This window comes from Phoca vitulina, unplaced genomic scaffold (assembly GCF_004348235.1).
Source record: "Phoca vitulina isolate PV1807 unplaced genomic scaffold, GSC_HSeal_1.0 scaffold13, whole genome shotgun sequence".
NCBI lineage: Eukaryota > Metazoa > Chordata > Mammalia > Carnivora > Phocidae > Phoca > Phoca vitulina.
In genome coordinates, this window is record NW_022589716.1 from 14,212,829 (window position 1) to 14,232,440 (window position 19,612).

A 19,612-nucleotide genomic window follows, 5' to 3' on the forward strand; every position below is an offset into this window, starting at 1 on the left:
GGAAAGAGTGAGAGCAAAACCAAATAACACTGAGCTCCTGGATCCAGCTATGCCTGAAGCTACCCACTTGGGCTGTCCATTTATATGAACGATATATTCCCTTACTCCAGGCTGAACTGTGTTTCTGTCACTTGGAACAACAACAAATCCTGACTAATGGAACCGTTGCATAGAATCACAAGAACTCCGAGCTACACAGGGCACTGGAGGCCATCCAACCAGAGTGCTTTGCACATATCAGCATTCAGTAGCGGTATGCTGGCCTAACAAATGAATGATTTGTTCATCACTCCAGTTCTGACTTCTCAAACTGAAGTAAAGCTATCCTGTTGACATTATTCTAAACCACAGGATAAACCAACTGCATCTTCACGGAGCAGTAATTCAAATGACGGCAAGTAGGTTGACATGCTTTTTTCTTGAAAGAAATACAGAGCACAACCAAATGTGGCTCACTCCAGGAAGGCAAGGATGGGTCAATATTAGGGAAATCTACCCATGTAATTTACCTCATTAACACGATCAAGAGGAAAAACATATATGTCTCCTTAGATGCCAAGTTGTTAAATTTCAACATTTATTCCTGACTTTAAAAAAAAAAAATCTCTTGGGGCCCCTGGGTGGCTCAGTCGTTAAGCGTCTGCCTTCGGCTCAGGTCATGATCCCAGGGTCCTGGGATCGAGCCCCACATCGGGCTCCCTGCTCGGCGGGAGGCCTGCTTCTCCCTCTCCCACTCCCCCTGCTTGTGTTCCCTCTCTCGCTGTGTCTTTTTCTGTCAAATAAATGAATAAAATCTTAAAAAAAAAATCTCTTAACAAAATAGGAATAGAGAGAAACTTCCTTAAGAGATAGACAGCTTAAACTGAGAGCCGGGACTCCTACTGATGTCAGTATAAGGTAAAAAATGACCCAAGATATCACCACTGTTTAACATTATTCAGAAAGCATTTGCCATTCTAATTAGACCAATAAACAGACAAAGTTTCACCAATTGGGAAGGAAGAAGAAGCAAAATTCCACTAACTTGCAGATGATGTGATTATGTGCCTAGAAAAATTCCTCCCCACAAAAAAATAAAATAAGCTCTAAAAAACTATTAGAACTAGTAGGACAATTTTATAATATTAGTCAACATTAATAAAAGAAATTATTAATCAATAGCTTTCCTATATACAACAAAACAAAACAAACGAGAAAACATAAGTGATTTTTCTAAAACACATTCCTTCTCACACTGTTGTTTCTGTTCCCCATTTAGTTCCCTGCCCTTACAAAACCTAAACCGAACTACAAAACACTGCAGGGCAGAGACCCTGTTAGAGGTTATCTGGCTCCCGCCTGTGCTGGTCCCCAGTAGATCCCCGAGTTCAGCACAGCGCCTGGCCCACAGCGAGCCTCCATCAATTCTTGTCCTTGATGAAGATGCTGGCTCCTGTTCGGACTGCACACAGGTGGGACAAAAGCCACGTTCAGCTCTTGTCCCAGTCCTGGGGAAAGTCTTCACCTGAGTTCCCATGCTCTCCTCCCACCTAGAGAACAAACACGTCAAGAGTCTCCCCATCCACACCCCAGCAGAACACCCCACACAAAAGCAGCACTTCATAAATGCATCTTGATAATTCTGTGGGCCTGGTGAGCACTTCAACCATTGGGGTTCCACGCTCCGCCCCCCCCCGCCCCCACCACCCAGCCTCCCCAGCTCTCCAAACCCGATTCTCCACCCTTGGAGTTGAAAAGATTGATTTACCTCCAGGGAAAGTGCCACGCTCTTGCCTGGAAGGAATTTCCTATCTGATTCCCCAGGGGGGAGATTGCCACACATGGCCTCCAACAGCAAGTGCTCGGCGTCAGGACCAAGGCTGCTTTTCACCCAAAACCCGTCCTTCCACAGACTGGGGGCCAGATGAGTTCCATGAACTGGGGTTCCCGGTACCACCTCAGAGTGCTGTGCCTATTCAATGCCCTCCAGTCTGAGTGCTTTTAAACATTTCCCAGGTATGCACTGTGGGCCCTGCTAGGCCCTTCCTTAAGCCCTTCTTGTCCTATTTCTCATACTCTCGAGCTATGACTTATACTCATGTCTCCTTCTACACTGTAAGCAGGTCCACATCCAACTGTATCCCACGGGTGCCTGATGGCGTGCTGAGCACGTAAACGGTACTCAGATAATTGCTGGCTAGTTTCTTTAAGAGACCAGCATATGTTAGCGACACTCACAGGAAAGTAGAGGGCTTGTCTTCTGACAGCTCTTGTTGGTTCTGTGGTTGGTGGGAGAATGATTTAGGGACTGAAAGCGGACTCATGCCATGTGTTTGGTGTCGACCAGGTGCTGAATAACCGAACCAGGCACTGCTTACCACCCGGAACCTTCACATCGACTTTAGGACCTAACTACCACTGTTATCCACCGTTCACGGATGGCAAACCGGGACTTGGAAAATGTCAACAACTGAGCCAGGATCACCACCACCTCCCCTAACACCCTCCTGGCAGTTCCCCTTGTCACTGGGGCCACCCTATAAGAAGGAGAACACTGGGAATTAGGACATGCTGATGGGCTCCCATGATTAGAATGCCCACCCTCCGTGCCTCAGTGGACTATCCTGGCGGAAGGTCAGTCCCACTCCCGGGGCAGACACAGCAGTGCCCCCTAACCCCACACCACTCTGTAGGGGGCCTCTGAGCTCCTGTCTGCAGAGAGAAGGTAAGATTCCCAGTCGTATGAGAATAGATGGGCTGGTGAAAAGGGTTTCTCCACTGAGCCAGTCAAAGAGGTTTAACTCTGAGCCCTATAATTACCTGCGACATTAGGGCAGGTACTTAAAACTTTGTTTCTACAAAATAGAGGCAAACAATATGTCTTCTGCTCAGTCTCTCTGATGTCTGGAGTCAATGTATATAAAAAGCCTTTTAGGAGGTACCTAAGGAATTAGCAGATACTGCTACAATTTGCCATGTAGAGGATTAGCCCAGGCCCACTAGAGAACTGAAGGGCTTTTTCAGTGTCTTCACAGCCGATCTTCCAAGACCTGTCCTAATCAATACCTTTGGCCAGTATAAGGACATATAAGGACTTGGTTTGGTGAAAAAAACTGTAACAAAGCAGAACTTGAGGTTCAGAAGCCTAAGTCTATGTCTTGGCTCTTTTATTCCTTGCTAGAGGACCACAGTCTAACCCTTTGTTTCTCAAAATCTCAGTTCCTCATCTGTCAAATAACATCGTCTCCCTTAAGGGGTCTTCATGTGTCTCAAAAAAGATCACGTGTACTCATTAAATTACTTGAACAATAACTTAGTAAGCTGTCTATGGGGTTATGCCACAGAATGTAATAAGGAGCCTATTCTGCTTTCACATTTATTCTACAAATGTTTATTGACTACTTTATCCCAGGCATCGCCCTAAGGAATCAGTGAAGACACACAGACCCCCATGCGCCCTCACGGGGCTTATAGTTGTTTTAAACAACATATGAAAAATTTTAGGTTTGAAAGGAAACTCACCCATCAACCAACCCCTTTCTTTGAAGCCAGTGAGGAATCTGAGAAATAAAGAAACACACCCAAGGTCACACACCCGTGTTTGCACGGGAGAGTCTCTGCCTGAATAAAAAACTTTATGAAGATACAGCTTATTCTCAACTCACTCACCAGCAGGCTTATAAATGGGTTGGAAGATTCGTTCCACCTTTTGCCTACTATACTATTTTAAAGTTCCTAATGAAAACAAAACAAAACAAAACAAAAAAATGCTGAACGATTCAAATCCAAAAATCTGTGTTTTTGGTTACTTTGCCTTTCTGTCCTAGGCACATCACTAAAGCTCTGGGAGGAAGCTTCGAGATTTCCCAGCCCAGTGTGATCTATGCAATAGCAGATGTGGGGGGGCCGCACACTCTACCCTCTCCTGAGAAACCCCTTCATGCACAGTGACTGACTTTTTACAGGTTCTGTTGGGTCCTGCGAGAAAGGCCACATTTAAGTGAGCTTAAGTCAGCAATACCCAGACAAGTTTGGCGACGGGCTGCAGAACCTACTGATGTTTGGAAGAAACCATATTCGAATGAGCAGTCTGTGGGAAATACTGAGGGGGTCTCTAAGAAGACACCACGGGGAGTGAAGTGCCTCGCCCCAGGTCACAGGGCTGGTGAGTCCAGGAGGTAAGGCTAGAGCCTCAGGTCAGGAGAGGTTACACTCTCCCTTTTGTTGGGTTTCCAGCTTCTCAAGGTCAGCAGCTGAATTTCTGGAGGGTGGAGGAAGTGGAGCGAGCCCCACACAGCCCTGTGGGCAGTGAACAAAGAGCTCATAAAAATCAGTGACCAAAACAGCTCAAGCCTAAGGACAAGATGGAAGCTGATAAGGAGATCAAGAGAACAACTAACAACAAGGAGCAAGCCTAACCTGCATACAGGTGAGGGCTCTCAAGCATGCTACAAATCAGTTACCCCTGAGCATGAAACCCAACACTACTCTGGGGGCAAATCTCAGTTTGGGATACAGCCCTTCATGTCACCACCTAAAAATACTGTTTTCTGGCCAGTTCAGTCCACCGAAGGCGCTCACGGGCTAAGAGCCTACTGTGTGCCGGGCCCCGGGCCAGATGTGGGTGTTCCTGCACCAGGCAAGGCCAGCCTTCCAGGAGAGTAAAGCCGACCAGAGCGGGCACAAGGGAGGTGCTCAAGACATACTGAAATATATGAGCGAGCCAGAGATCTTTATTTTCATAAAGAGACCTACATTTGTACAAGGTGAGAGTGAAAGGCCTTTATAATTCCTTATATGAGCATTTTCCCAAAGTGCTTATGCCTGCTAAGCAGTGAAGGATACTGACTGACTGACCGACTGAATGAATGAATGAATGACCGAATGAACGAATGCACAAACTTAAACCTTTCCATTTCCCCGGCATGGGCTAAGTCCTAACCATCCACCCATTTCACCAGTCCATTTCCAGGAAGGATTTACAAGAAGAACAAGGACTTCTCCCCTCAAAATTTTCCTCTTTAAACATCAGAAATTCCGTATGCCTAACTCCACTACAGCACAGCTGAGAAACTGAGGCCTGGTGAAGCAATATCCATCCACAGTCACTGGTGGCAGCAGAAAACTGAACTCCCCAGGGGCTTGAGCTCCTAGAAATCCTGCGTTCTTGTGAGTCAGCACCTAGAGCTAGAAGTGGTGAGTCAGGGCTGCTCAGTCAATAGAGGCTGTAGGGAGAGGTCTCCTCAATAAAGTCACGAGGTTAAAAGACAAAACACCCACAAGCACTGGAGGGCAGTGTGGTCTGTGGGCAGGGTCTCCAGGGAGCCGCTCTCTTCAGGACAGTGGGGTGAGCCCCCGGAGGGTTGAGGTCCTTCTCGCTGGCCGACTTTGTCATTTCACCTCACTTCAGGGACCTGTTGTCACTACTCCACCCCCTACACTCATCAGTCCAGAAACACTAGTGAGCACCTACTGTGTACCACACCCCGGGTAAATGATAGTGAGCAAAACAGGTAAGATCTGGCCCCATGGAATTCACAGTCTTATCAGTGAGGCAGACACTAAAAATTGTGTCGACTGATTACCATTTCTAAAACACAAGTCGGGGCGCCTGGGTGGCTCAGTCAGTTGGGCATCTGCCTTCATCTCAGGTCATGATCTCGGGGTCCTGGGATCGAACCCTGCATCGGGCTCCCTTCTCCGCAGGGAGTCTGCTTCTCCCTCTGCCTCTGCACCCCCCCCCCCAGCTCGTGCTGGCTCACTCTCTCTCAAATAAATAAATAAATCTTTTAAAAAAATAAAAATAAAACACAAGTCTGTCCCTATCAGCCTCCTGATAAAAAATCTTCGTAGGTTCCTCACCCTATGTAAGAATAAAAATACACAAACAAACATGAAAAAGCCACCTTTATTAAGTGCTTACTATATGCCAAGTACTTTACTGTGATTAACTCAGGGTGTGCCCCACCAACTCATGCAGGAGATCCTATTATTATCCCCACTGACCAATGAAGAACTAGTTTTCCATTTAACCACTGCTCATAGTGTGTGCCGTCCCCACACCCGACTCTGGATCCTCTAAGAACTCATCTTACCCATCTTTCTGTGTCTGGTACACAGGTAGTATTCAATAAAGGCCCACTGAATGAATAATCAATTGATGGATCAATGGACAGGTTTCCTTCAAGGCATTATTGGCTAATCAGCTCATTTTTTGGAACAAGTGCTGATCAGTGTTCTAATAACAACACTAGCCTAGCCGTGATGTACAAAGGGCCAGAGCCAGACCCGGGACCTGAGCCCGAGGCTTGTCTCTGTGTGAACTCGGACAATCACATCATCACCCTAGGCCAGACTGCTTAAAACTACTGAAGAGTTTGAAGATGAAGAGCAAGAAATTATAATAATGAGCCTAGGATTATCTGGGTCTAAACTTGCACGTCTCTGAAACATCATGGGAGGGGGCCTCAGGAAGGCCTCTGGAATTGCACACTGCCTGACTTTAGGATGAGATCTAAACTTGCAATTCTAGAATAGGGTGACTGATTGGGCCTATGGGGGCAAGTGACACACTTCCTTCCACAGCTCAGTGGGTGTATTTATCCTAATAAAGCAGATCGATTCCAATGACAAATATGCACAACCTGGTGTTAAAAAATAACAACAACAACAAAACAGACAAGCCTGGCTCAGTCGCATGACTCTTGAACTTGGGGTCGTGAGTTTCGACACCCACGTTGAGGGTACAGATTACTTAAATAAATAAATAAACCTTAAAAAAAAAAAAGAAAGAAAAAACCAAGTCCAAATTGGAGTCATTTCCTCCCCCACAACAGCAAGACTTCATTATAGTTTCAACCTATCCCAGGAAGGTGTCCTTTTTAGAATTCAACCTGAAATTTTTTCATCAGCACTAGTGAGGTCATCTGCAAGATTAAAACTCTGCCATTCCCTCCCGGACCCAAAAAAAGTTGTCTTGACCTGAAACAATATTTTCTTTTGCTAATAACTTCCTTGCCCCACCCTCCTTCCTATTCTGTTCACCTCCTCAGAGCTCCTTTCTACTTTCCCAGCTGATGAATCGTTTAATAAAAGCCAATTCGATCTTCAAATTTACTTGGTTGAATTTTGTTTTCTAACACTGGAAAACCCCTTTCCAGAGAAAGATTTTGGACAAACTCAGGTGAGGCTGCCACCCAACTGGACCCCAGACAGAGGAGCTGATGATATGCAGGAAACTGTGTTCACATGCTGGCCGGGGACCTCTCCTCCAGGAAGGCCATGGATGCAGAATAACAACTGGGTGTGGCCAAGGCAACAGCAAACACGGGTGTGATGGCCCCACAGCTCCATCCTCAAGGAGAACTCAATGTGGGTCTCTTTGTCACTGCAAGTGAGGGCAATGCTAGGAGCTGGGGTCTCTTTGTCACTGCAAGTGAGGGCAATGCTAGGAGCTGGAGCTCCATGGCGAGATAGGGTTTTTGCTGTTTGGGTTGGTTTTGAATGAATTTCTGTCCTAATGCTGCCTAATGGCCATAATGAGGGTAAGAACACAACTCCCTATCATGTAGGGCCATGTGAGAATTAAATGAGATATGTCAGCCCAGTGATCCACACAGAGCCTGACACATAGCATCTTCTCAGATGGTTGCCGATAGTGATGATGGCGGTGACAGTGGGTGGCGGATGGAACCACCTGAAGTAGGAAAATCCAACCAAAGGCTCTTCAAAACCAGCAGTCAAGAGAGAAGCAGGTAATCCTGTGACACACTCTCCTGGAGAAGCATGCTTGGATACTTTTCAGAAGAGAAAACGAAGTGGCACCCACTCCCAGATATGACCAGGACTGCCCAGATGTCCCGGGCTTTGGGATAGGTCACTAGGCCCCTTTAAGGACAGAGCTCACCATCTGCCATTGGGAGATGAAACCAGGTAACAGAGAGACCTGAGGAGATGTCTCCCCAGAGTAAAGAGAAGGGGGAGGAAATGACAACCATGGAGAGATACCACCCAATGGACTGGCAAAAATGGAAGAGCATGAAGAGCTGGGGTGCAGCAGGAGGGCAGGCAAATAGGAGATCTGGCACCCTGTTGACAAGTAGTCTTTAGAGAATGACTTGGCAATATTTAGTAAGATCTTAAATGTATACACAGGATGGCGCAACAACTCCACTGCTCAGTAACTTCCTAAGAGAAATATCTGCCCATGTGTGCAGGAGGCACATACCAGAAAGTGCCTCCGAGCACCATATAAGGGCAAACAATGGGACCTACCTACCCACCACCCACAAGAACATGGCTCAATAAACAGTGGGATTCTTATGCCACGCAGACATTATTCATTTCGTAGCAGATAAAAGGAAGATTTTCATGTACTGTCTTTAAAACATTTTAAGACATCATTGAATTTTTTTTTAAAGATTACAAAATAGACCAATAAGCATAGTATGACTGCCTATATCAAAAGAACAGAAAGGGGAAAAAAAAGGAAAGAAAGAATGGCTTTTTTCTCTGTATGTAAGCACCTAGAAAAAGTTCTGGAAGTAAATGCACAAAAGTAGGTCACAGTAGTTACTTCTGGGAAAGGCAGGTGTGGAGTGGGGAGGCTGGGAATGAAATTGGGGGAGGGTGTGTCACCTATTTTTAACTAGGAAAAAATGTATCTATGCATCTCTTGGGCATTAAAATAAAATTAAATGAATACATTTATTTCTAAGAAGAAAAAGAAGAGGTGGAAGAAAGAGAAAGATGTAGCTGCCAAAAGCTAAGGGGCTGTCTTTGCCTTCTCTCAGGGACTGGCCACCCACACATGTAGACATAATCATCTGAGCAAGTGTCCACAGTTTCTAGGAATGAGTGTCCATAGCTTTTAGAATCAAATATTTAATTCTCTACCACATTAGCTCTATTTATACCAACTCTTCCTTCTAAGTCTTAGAAAATAATCTCTCATACTTAACAAAGGTATCCTCCTCTGGTGTCAGAAACTAGAGACTGGGAAAGGGACACAAGAAATCCTGCTATTTCCAATTCTTGATGGCCTCCACTGACGTATACGGACTTAGTTCATCTAAGTCCTACATTGCATTTAATTGTTGCATGTGAGAATTTTAAAATTTTTAATTTTTAAAGATATTTTTACCTTTCCTTGTTTTCTTCCATCCCTCTGAAGACACACTGATTCATTACTGTGGAACTGTCCATATAAACAGCATGGCTGGCCCAGGTCTTCTTTCTGAAAGCAAAACAACCAATATGTATAACCTGGGCATATTTATGTTATAAACACACAAAGAGCTGCATTAAATACATACAAGGGGAATATGTCAAAGGTGGTCCAGTGACAATTAAAATCCATTCTCCCTTTCTTCCACAGTTATTCAAGTTTTATCAGGGACTACATCTCCCCAGTGTACTTGCAGGTAGGTGTGGCCAGGTATCTAACTTCCCAGTGGAATGAGAGAGGAAAGGTGCCACTTCCCCATCTAGGTCTTACGACTTGGCACACCTTGTCCACCCTTCTCACTGGCTCCCACATGCTAGAACTCAGCTCGGACTGTGCAGATGATGACCACACATTTGGAAACAACAGAGCAACAAGATGGAAGGCACCTGGGCCTGTGATTGACTGCATGGAGCATGACCACCCTCTCACCTTGCAACTACCACCTTAGAGAGAAATTGCTTTATTCTTTAAGCACTGTTTTATCTGATCCTATTTGTATGGCTAGTTAACTCTCATCACAGTTGGCGCTATCCTTAAATATTACCTTTGGGGCCCTCCTGAGGGTGAGTTTGGTTATTTGGAGCTTATGATGTGCTATGTCTATGGAGACAGGTAAGGCCAAACTATTTTCAATCACAACTTCGGTAAAATCACATGTAATTTAAGTAGTACCCAATCAGTGTTAGATGGATGAAGATGTTAATGAGCATGTAATACCTTCTAGTGTGAAGACTGTCAAGAGCAGGGCACCTGGAAGAATTAGGAACACTGGGATCCACAAGTATGAGTTGTGAGCTTTGCTTCATGAAATGACTACTTGGAGTGGTAAAATATCCCAATGAACATGATACCCACATTTAAGGATTCGAGTCTATGTGCTTGAAAGCAGCAGAAACTAGGAAGACACAGGGATGAGACGGAAAAAGAACTAGAGAGAGAACATTTCAATGGGTGGAGGATTCTGCCCACTTGCTCTTCCACCCCCTGAGCATTTTCCCAGCTGAGTCTCAGATAGAATGCTGAGCTTCCCTCCTCAGCCTCAGGTACTGCGTTCCTCACCACTTGGGGTGGGGTTAGCATTAAAGCAGATTCTCTTTCTACAGCATGGCCCCAAACCCAAACCAGCTGCTTCATTTGGTGTCAACCAAAGAAAGAAACAGCCATCAGTTTCAACAATGGAAGACTGGCTGTGTAGACCATATTGAGAGATGGAGGACTGGCCTTCAACCTGGTGCCTAGGCAAAAGGGGGTTAGGGGTAATTTGGACACCTATGATCTTCCATGATCTTCCATGCTGGTGCATCAGCCTGTTGAGCATCAAATCTGCTTGGCCCAATCTCCCTCCTACTATCCTCTTCCATCTGCCCCACCATGAGTCTGGCCTTTTTTCCAGATCAAAGCACCATTAGGGGAACACCTGGCTGGCTCATTTGGTACAGCATGCAACTCTTGATCTCAGGGTTGTAAGTTCGAGCCCCATTTTAGGTGCAGAGACCACTTAAAAAATAAAATCTTTAAAAAAAAAAAAAAGGCACCATTAGGATAAACTCTCAAATCCGGGTGAGCAGGACCGGATACCTTGGACTCCTGCACCCCAAGGCACTGGAAAGAGTCAGTGTTGGGGAGAATCCCCAGCCATAGTCTACAATGCTGCTCTTTTATTTAACTGGCAAAGAGCACACCATGAGATATTTTTAGCATCTGGATCCCTGTCTGGGACCACTGCTCTGGCTTCCACCAGAGCTAACTTCATCAGCTAAGGCATGTGCATTACAGAGGGGCCCAGAATAAGGCAAGAGGGAAGATGTGGATCCTGGAATGAGGAGAGATGGAAGGGTAGTGAGACGTGGGCTCGGAGTCTCAGAGGGGCCACCACATCCCCTCCATCCCGTACGAAGGGAGAGGGGAGAAAGCAAGCAGCCCACACCAGAGTCATTTTGGCAGCCCACCTCAGCCCAGCCTGGAAGCCACATCTGCTCAGTGTACAAGCCCTTCCACAGCACAGTAACTGCTGCAAGGGGGTTCAACATCTATAGCCCCAAATTATGCCGACTCTCCTCAACGCCACATTTCCCGAGCAGCTGTGAGGAGTCAGAGCCTGCCCTCAAAGGAACCACCAGCTAGTTCTGGGTCAGGTTCTGATAAACCTTCACCCTTCTGACTGTGGCAAGGGGCAAGGACTGAGGGCACCCCACTCTGTACCCCAGCACTGAGGGGTGCTCAAGGCCAGGCTCTGTCATGGATTATTTCATCCATTTCTCACATCAGCCCTGGGAGGCAGATACTGCCTCACTTTACAAATCAGGAAACTGGGCACAAAGAAGTTAAGATTTGGCCAAAGGCCATACAGAACAACAAAATGGTAAAAATGAGACTTGCGCCAAGCATTTGGTCTGGGAGTCTGTGCCCCTAACCAGTGTATTATGTGCATGGTAAAGCTCAGTAACGGCTGAATGAATGAATGAACAAATGATGAATGAATAGTTTCAAAAGCAGTTTCAGGAATGGGGGGCTATGGAGAGACGATGTCTCTATAAAGCCCTAGGAGGGTGGACCACGATCCTGACATCACCAAGCTGGATGCCAACCAAATGGGTGATATTCTCAGAACCCCCTCAAGACAGTCATTCAGTCCCTGAACACTCTGAACACTCTGAACCCAGGGTTGCCAATTTCTATAAAAGGAATTTATGAGCTTAATACCGTTGTCCCTAATAACCACAGCTACCTCTGATTCAGCACCTGTGTGCAGGCAGTAAACTCAGGGTTTGCAAACAGAGGCTTCTCATCCACCCACAGCCCCACAGGGAAGGCAGGACCACGCCCATTTATCAGATGGCAAAACCAGAGCTCCGAAGGGTGTGGGTAGCCTAAAGTCACAGAGCTTATACGACAGCAGTTTTCAAACTCTGAGCAGCCAGCTGAACAGCACAGGCTTTCTGCCACTGCATGATACCCGTCACTCACCTTGCTCAATCACAAAGTTGCAAAGATAAGAGGTGTTCTAACTCTGAAGCTGGAAAGTTCTGTATTAATCTAAAGTGACTCAGGATTTCCCATCCCAGTCACTTCCATGGAAGAGGAATCCCACTTCACCCCAGCTAGAAACTCTTGGCACCACCACTTCCTCATTCCTCTCCTCAGCGGCCTGGATCAGCATTGACCAGCATTTGCTGAGCACCAACTTCCTGCAAGGCACAACTGTGTCCCTTGGACACCAAGCCCTCCTAATTCTTCACTGAAAAATCTCTCTTCTCAGGAAGGACAAAGTGTTGGTGAGGATGTAAAGCAACCACAACTCTCACCCCTGCTGTTGGTGGGAGCACAAATGGGTCTAACCAGCTTTGAGGACTGCAGGAATATTTGCACTTGCTCCTAGGTCCATATGTGCACCAAGAGACATTTTCTAGAATGTTCTCAGTAGCGCTACGCATAACAGCCCTCCATTAGTTTCCTATTGCTGTTGTAACAAATTACCACAAACTTAGTGGCATAAAACAACACAAATTTATCATCTGATAGTTCTGGAGGTCAGAAATGGTCTAAAATGGGTCAGCAGAGCTGCATTCTTTCTGAAACTCTAGAGGACAATCCATTCCCTTGTCCTTTCCAGCTTCTGGAAACCACCTGCATTCCTCAGCTCCTGGCCCCTTCCTCCATTTCAGAGCGAACAGCATAGCATCTTCAAATCTCTTCTCTCACCTCTGCTTCCACTTCCATGTCTCATTCTCTGAACCGGACTCTCTCTCTTCCCTCTTGTAAGGATCCTTGTTACAGCTGTCCCATCCAGATAATTCAGGATCATCTTTCCATGTCATGATCCTTAACTAACCTTTACTAAGCCTCTTAGCCATATAGGGTAACTTAGTCACAGGTATTACCAGTGAATGGTACCTATGACCAGGGATTAGGTCATGGACATCTTTCAAGGGGCCATTACTTGACCTACCTCAAGCTCCAAGCCAGAAGTGACCCTAATGCTCTCATCAGCAATAGAGTTAATGAAATAAATAGTGGTAATTCACAGCAATGAGAACAGATGAGTTAAAACTACTTGTCACAACAAGGATTGCTCTTCATGAGAAGATGCTGAAGCCAAGACACCAAGCACAAGAGTGTCTGCTGTATGAGTCTGTCTGCAGAAAGCCCAGAACCAGGTCAAACGACCCCACGCTGTTAGCAGTCAGGACAGCGGTTGTAGTTGGGGAGCAGAGGCTGAGGAGGGCACGATGGAGCTTCTGGGGTGCTTGCCAAGGGTCTGTTTCTTAATCTAGGTGCTGCTTACACAGGTGTGTTCAGTTTGTGACAATCTATCAAGCTACAGTTATGATCTGTGCCCTTTTCTGTGAGTACGTTATGCTTTCATAAGAAGCTTTAGGAATTTTGTAACAACAAATTGTATCTATTTAAAGTTTCCCCCCACTCCACCCAAGTTCTCAGTAATCCTCTCAACAGATAAGGATGCTGCAAGTTTGTTTTCTATACATCAACGTAGCCAAGTGAAATCCCCCAACTTTGCATCCTACAATTCCAGGTCAATAGTTATGAAAATACAATAAAAGCATTTATACTAAGGAGGAGGAGGAAGAGAAGCAGTAGCTTCTCTGCCTCTCTCATCCCATTTCCACTCCACAGGCACCTGTCATTTCACCTCTGGATGAAGTAGATCTCAGCTGGCCCCTCACCACCCCCAACCCTGGCAATCACTGCCCACCCAACTGGTCTGGAATGTTCCCCCGACACCTGCCACATGGTCCTTGCCCCTCCTTTCACCCCTCTGACATGTCCACAGGGAGCCCCATCTCCTCCCAGGAGCTCCCTCAGCTCCTGTAGGACGTGCAATACAACCCACACCATTTGGACTTCCTTGCTACTGTCACATAGTAACCATTAGTAGTATTTAGTACTTTAGTCTAATCTCCCCTCCAAAGACTGCAAATGCAAGAACAGAAATCAGGTCTTGTACCTTCAATTCTTATTGATGTGAACTTCTTAAGCTAATTAAGAACTACTACTATCATTAACAGCCTTTGTTGAGCACCTGCTTCATATCACATTCAGTGCTCCTCATGCATTTCATTTCCTCTTCTCCCAGCCAGTGAAGTGGGTGCTATCATGATCCCCCTTTTGAATAGGAGGAAAGTGAGGCACAGAATGGCTAAAAAACATGCTGAGGGTCCCAAAGCTCATCACAGGAAGGATGGGATTTGAACCCATCCAAGCTGATTTCAGAGTCCATGCTTTTGACCCACATCCCACTCTGCTTCCCTATGTCCCACCCAAAAGCCAGAGTTGGGTGTTTTATTGGTGTTTAATACACACTGTGACATGCTTGATCACAAAAAATACACACCCACACACACACACACACACACACACACACATTTTTAATATGTTATAAAACCTCTCACCAGTACACAAATAACAAATCAAGACTCTTCACCAAATAAGATCTTTTCAGTCTCAGATCTCAAGGAAGGACACGCCCTCTGGAGAGATTTGCAGAAGCTCTGCATAGTCCTTGCTCTGCATCATGCTTGGCATTCAGGGGGCTTTATAAACATTTATCAGTAAAAAAAACAGCCAGAATTTGTCCTACAGGCTTTTATCAGAATAGGGAGAGAGCTGGATACTTTTTTTTTTTTTTTTGCCTGCCAATCTCAGGGTCAAAGCCAACGTCAGAGTTGAAGGCTGATTGGACAACTCAGTCTGTGACCACAAAGTCCCAAGCCACCTGCCCCAGATGACCTCACCTCCTCGATGGCCAAGAATTGTGACCCAGAGGACTTGGCCAGTGCCAAGGCCACTACCCCAGAGGGCTGCTGAAGCCACTAAATGGAACCAGAGATAATGACACCAGCAGCCCTGCAGTCCCCGGAATAGCAGGTGATGGCTGGCTCAAGCCCAAGCACTCGCTCCCCTCAAGGTCCCCCCACGGTCAGGTACCAAGCAGTGCACCTGTGCCGTCCACTCACTCTCATCCTCTCACAGATCGGCTCCAGGGGGTGTTACTTGTACGTCTACTCCATTCTTCCTAGAGACCAGACTCTATGGACCTCATGGCGGGGGGGTGGTTGTTGGGGCAAGAATTTGGAAATGAGATCCCCACAACCACCCACTGAGAGACACTGTAAACTCAACCACTCGTGTGCCCTCGGGCTTTCCCAGAGCCCCCTAGTGCCCCGCTAGAGCTCCCTCCGCATTCCTCCCTCATCCAAACCCCACCCACATGTGTGCACGTGTCTCCCCAGCTGCACTGGGTTTCCTGACACCCCAAGCATGAACACAGTGACAAGTATAAGAGTTGTTGAACAAATGAACAAATGAACTGCACTTCTCCACGCTAATGAAAGGTGACGCAGAATCAGGTCATCACAGATGCCATCACCACACAGCTGAAGAAATAATCATGGGGAACCAGCCACCCCAGAATCACAGAAAAATGAGGTTCCAAGAGGCAAAACCCCCAGAGTACCCACCCAAGCCCTTACGTCACTCTATCAAAGAAAGATGTATCCCTAAGAGACCCAACGGTCTGCCATATCCCCAGACACCAAGTCGGGTGCCATATCCCCAGACACCAAGTCAAGGTGCCCCAGCGATGAAATGGATGCAACAGGCTGATGCCATTTTCATACCTGCTCCAACAAGTATTTTGAACTCCACTCTTGCCCTCTTGCCAGGCAGCCTCCGGGTTAGGCAGCTGGCTCTCCACGTGCCTTAATTACCTGGAGAGCAGAGGTGAGTGCGCCACAGCAGCAGGTAACAGTTCCCGTTCTCACTGCCTAGGTCCAGGCTGCGAGTGTGGGCATGGCAAGCTTGTTTGGGAGGCATGGACAGAAGATTAGGTCGGTCCTCAGGGCCTCATCAGAAGCCTCCAGCCTCTCCAGTGTGAGATCACATCCCAGGGTCTAGAATGAGGGTTCAGTGGGGATACCACTGGTGGTCAAGTCCTGTCCAGGCTGCCCGTCCTTAGACCAAAGGGTATTCTGACTTCAACCAGGGCATCTCCTCTCCCATATGATTCTTATGCCGGAATAAGTTCTCATACTATAAAATAGTTCCAATGCAACAACAACAACAAAGTTTGAAAAACCTCGCTTCATAAGAAACCTCTACCACCTGCCTGCCTCTCTCTAGGTCTCTCCAATAATGTCTTTGGTGGACACTTGGTACATTTCTGTTGATGGACAGAGAGCATGCTTATCCATTCACGGAGGACCAATGGCAGGAGGGATAAGGCACCCTGGTCAGAGCAGTCGGGGTCTCCCGTCCGTGCTTCTGGATAGAAGACGAACGCTGCCCCAGCAGAGGGCGGCCCAGGGGTCACCGTGGCCCTCACTGTCCTCCTCCTCCTCCCCACAGGCCACAGTGACAGTGGCCTTCCCATGTCCCAGGCACCCTGTGGAGGGCTTCAAATGCTCTGATTCCATTTCACCCTCTCAGCAACGTTGTTGCTTCTCACAGATAAGGAAACGGACACGCAGAGGAGCTTATGTGACTCACCCAGGGCTCCCAGAGCTAGTGAGTGGAAGGGAGCACCAGGGCACACGCACACTGTCCCTCCTCCCCCCAAACAGAAGACCAAAAGGGAGACAAGAGTCATAGAAAATGGTCCCAGAAGAGGCCTGGTGGCAATTTTCCCAGTTGGGGATAAAACTGGATTCCTTGCACAGGGGAAGATTTCCTGACCTGTTCCTTCGCCAACCAGGGCATTTGTTAAAATAAACTTCACAGAGCTGACCAACACATCACACTCGCTAACTCAGCTGGAGGACGGTAGTCCGCTTTGCCTCATCATTCATCACCCGCAAGGACAAATGCCCAAGTACAGCACACCGCGTGCTTCAGAACACCTGCAAGAAAGGTGAGCTCTCTTAAAAGCCCAACCGGAAATCATGTTTCATGAAATTGTATGTAGCTAGCCACTTGGAGACAATTTAAGATTCATGGGAATCTGTGGGGCTCTAATTTAGGGGAGGAGATGAACAAGACCTATCAAGGACCTACTCTATACCCACATTAAGTCACAACAGATCCCCATGAGATGCACATTGGTATCCACATGTTACAGAGCAGGAAACGGACTCCAGCTTCAGCAGCTTGATCAAGCTCCAGCAGCTGGACTGCAACAGCAGGGACTGAGCAGCTGGGTCTGTCTGACTCCTGGGTCCAGGCCTCCAAACTTCCAGTATCCCAGAGGATCTGGCACCTGAGTAAACACACAGCCCGACTCCCCTATGAAAAAACTCTCTGGCTAAATCTTAGCTCCATCTCTGTGCTCTGACCCCAAGTGTCAGCTGAGAAAGACCCTGCAAAGGGGAGGACCAATTGCAGCCTTCTGACCCTGCAGGGTAAATTCTGAAGTTGGTGGGAAAAATCCTGCAGGGTCCAAAATTTCCCTGGAAATCCCCTCAGGAAGGTGCCTTGGGAGAGGGCCTCCACCTCCCTCAAGGAGCCCAGCACAGCCCAGAGCCAGAGTGGGTGGCTGTGTGTTCACATGCACTCCCAGGTCAAGTTTGTGGTTGGGACAGACTCACACATAGGGCTGCCCCACACTGGCTGGGGCACGCAGGATGTGGGGCCAGCTTGGGGGACCCTCCCGAACACACACTCACTTCAGTGGAACAGCAGGATTAAACATTTGTTTCTTTTTTCTAAGAGCTTCTAGTTTAGCTCACATTAAGTTAAACACAAGAGAGATATGATTCCATGATACCTGCAATAACACGATCTTCCATTACTACTAGAACATAATTATAAACACATTCACGACATAGATAACCAATTGAAGCTTTGGGTAATTTGACCTTTGCCACTTAGCAGCTACGAGAGCTTAGAAAAGACTCCTGTGCCTCAGTTTCCCCAACTGTAAAACAGGGGTCGTAATGGTGTCTACCTCATGGGGCTCAGTGAAGTCAATGAAACAGTGCAAGTGAAGAGCCCAGCACAGAGCTTCACAAAGGTTAGTGTGCCCTCCCCACTTCATAAAAAGCAAAAAGACAAGAAAGCAGAGGGGCTCAGGGAGAGGTTAACAGCTTTTCAGAGGTCCCATGGTGAGTAAGCTCCAGAGTCCACGTGACAGCCAGTGCTACGGGTCTTGGGGAGCTGGGTGTATGAAAGGAGACCTGGATGGAATGAAGTGGCCCAGGGCAGCTAGGTCTAAGAGCCCAGGGGACAGAACCTGAAGCTTCAGGAGCTGGGATGCTGAGCAAATAGGAGGATGGAATGAAGAGGGGGAAAGCCCTTCCAGGGAATATAAAAATACCCGGGGAGGCACCATTCCAGACCCACCCGGAAGGCAAGACTCTACAGACACGGAGATGTCAGGAGGCAGTAAATCGCCACCTCAGTCAGAGTCACAGAGAAGACAGTGACTTGAGTGACGGTCACCCTGGATGAGCCTTGGAGCATTCCACTCCTCCTGCCAGCCCACCCAGCACTCTCCTCCCTGACCCCAAGGCTTTGCAAGATCCCCTCTAGGATTCCAGATCCCTCCCCTTCCCCTCCAAGAGGCACACACCCACAACCCACACAAGAGATGACAGCAAGGAATGAGCAATCTGGAGCTGGGCCAGCCAGGTCATATGTCCAGCACCGGCCTGGCTCTGCCCGCTGAACATTCACTCACTGCTCGGGCCGAGAATGAGCGAGGGAGGCCCCTCTGACACCGTAATGGGACCTCCCACACACAGCAGCCTTGCACAGGTCAAGAGTAAAACTGCACCTTCCGCAAAACCCTTCTGGAGATTTGCAGGCAGCAGGGAGAGTGGAGTGAAGGAGGACCCTTCCATTTGGTGATAATCATTCCCCTGTGTCCAGGGAGGAGTGGACAACGGAAAGGGGCCGACGCTTCCGGAGGCGAAGCCTGGCATTTGAGCCCTGCGCTCTGCTGGGGCCAGAACAGCTGTCCTCCATCACTCCCCTCCCAAGGGGCTAGCAGGGAGCATGAGACCACAGCTCAGAGCAAATCTGGAGGCAGAGGCCCCCACGTTGTTGGGACACCAGCCGTAATAAAGACACTTGCCCTTGTGTGAGTTTTGGTGGCAGCAGAGGGACCCTTGAATTCAAACCAGCAGAACATTTTAATTCCTACTAATTGTAGGAGGGGAGCAGCTACTGTCACTACCCAGAAACTCCACCTGGTGACCTGGCACCCAGAAAATCTACCGCGCCCAGCAGGGTAGGATGTGGCAGGGCATGTGGCTGAGGACAAGGGCCTTGCGTTTCCATGATAGAGTCTGAGGCTGTCAGAGCCAGGAGGACCCACAGTCCTCAGAACCCGCAGGTGTCTTGACTCAGCAAAGCACAGAATCATCCGTGCACAGAATCATGCTCTGCCCCAGCTCAGCCCTTCTGAATCAGTCACCAAGGCTGGGCCTGGGAATCTGCACTTTAAAGACCGCC

The 19,612-nt window shown here is 47.6% G+C and overlaps 1 protein-coding gene across 1 annotated transcript in view; it reads right to left on the minus strand.

Annotated features, from left to right (window-relative positions):
- Positions 1-19,612, minus strand: part of ARHGEF3 (Rho guanine nucleotide exchange factor 3) — a 293,559-nt gene that overhangs the window by 250,321 nt on the left and 23,626 nt on the right. Inside the window, exon 2 of the mRNA XM_032411537.1 lies at positions 9,122-9,214. Within this exon, the coding sequence (XP_032267428.1) occupies positions 9,122-9,183 (62 nt within the window). The 5' untranslated portion in view covers positions 9,184-9,214. The remainder of the gene's footprint in view (positions 1-9,121; positions 9,215-19,612) is intronic.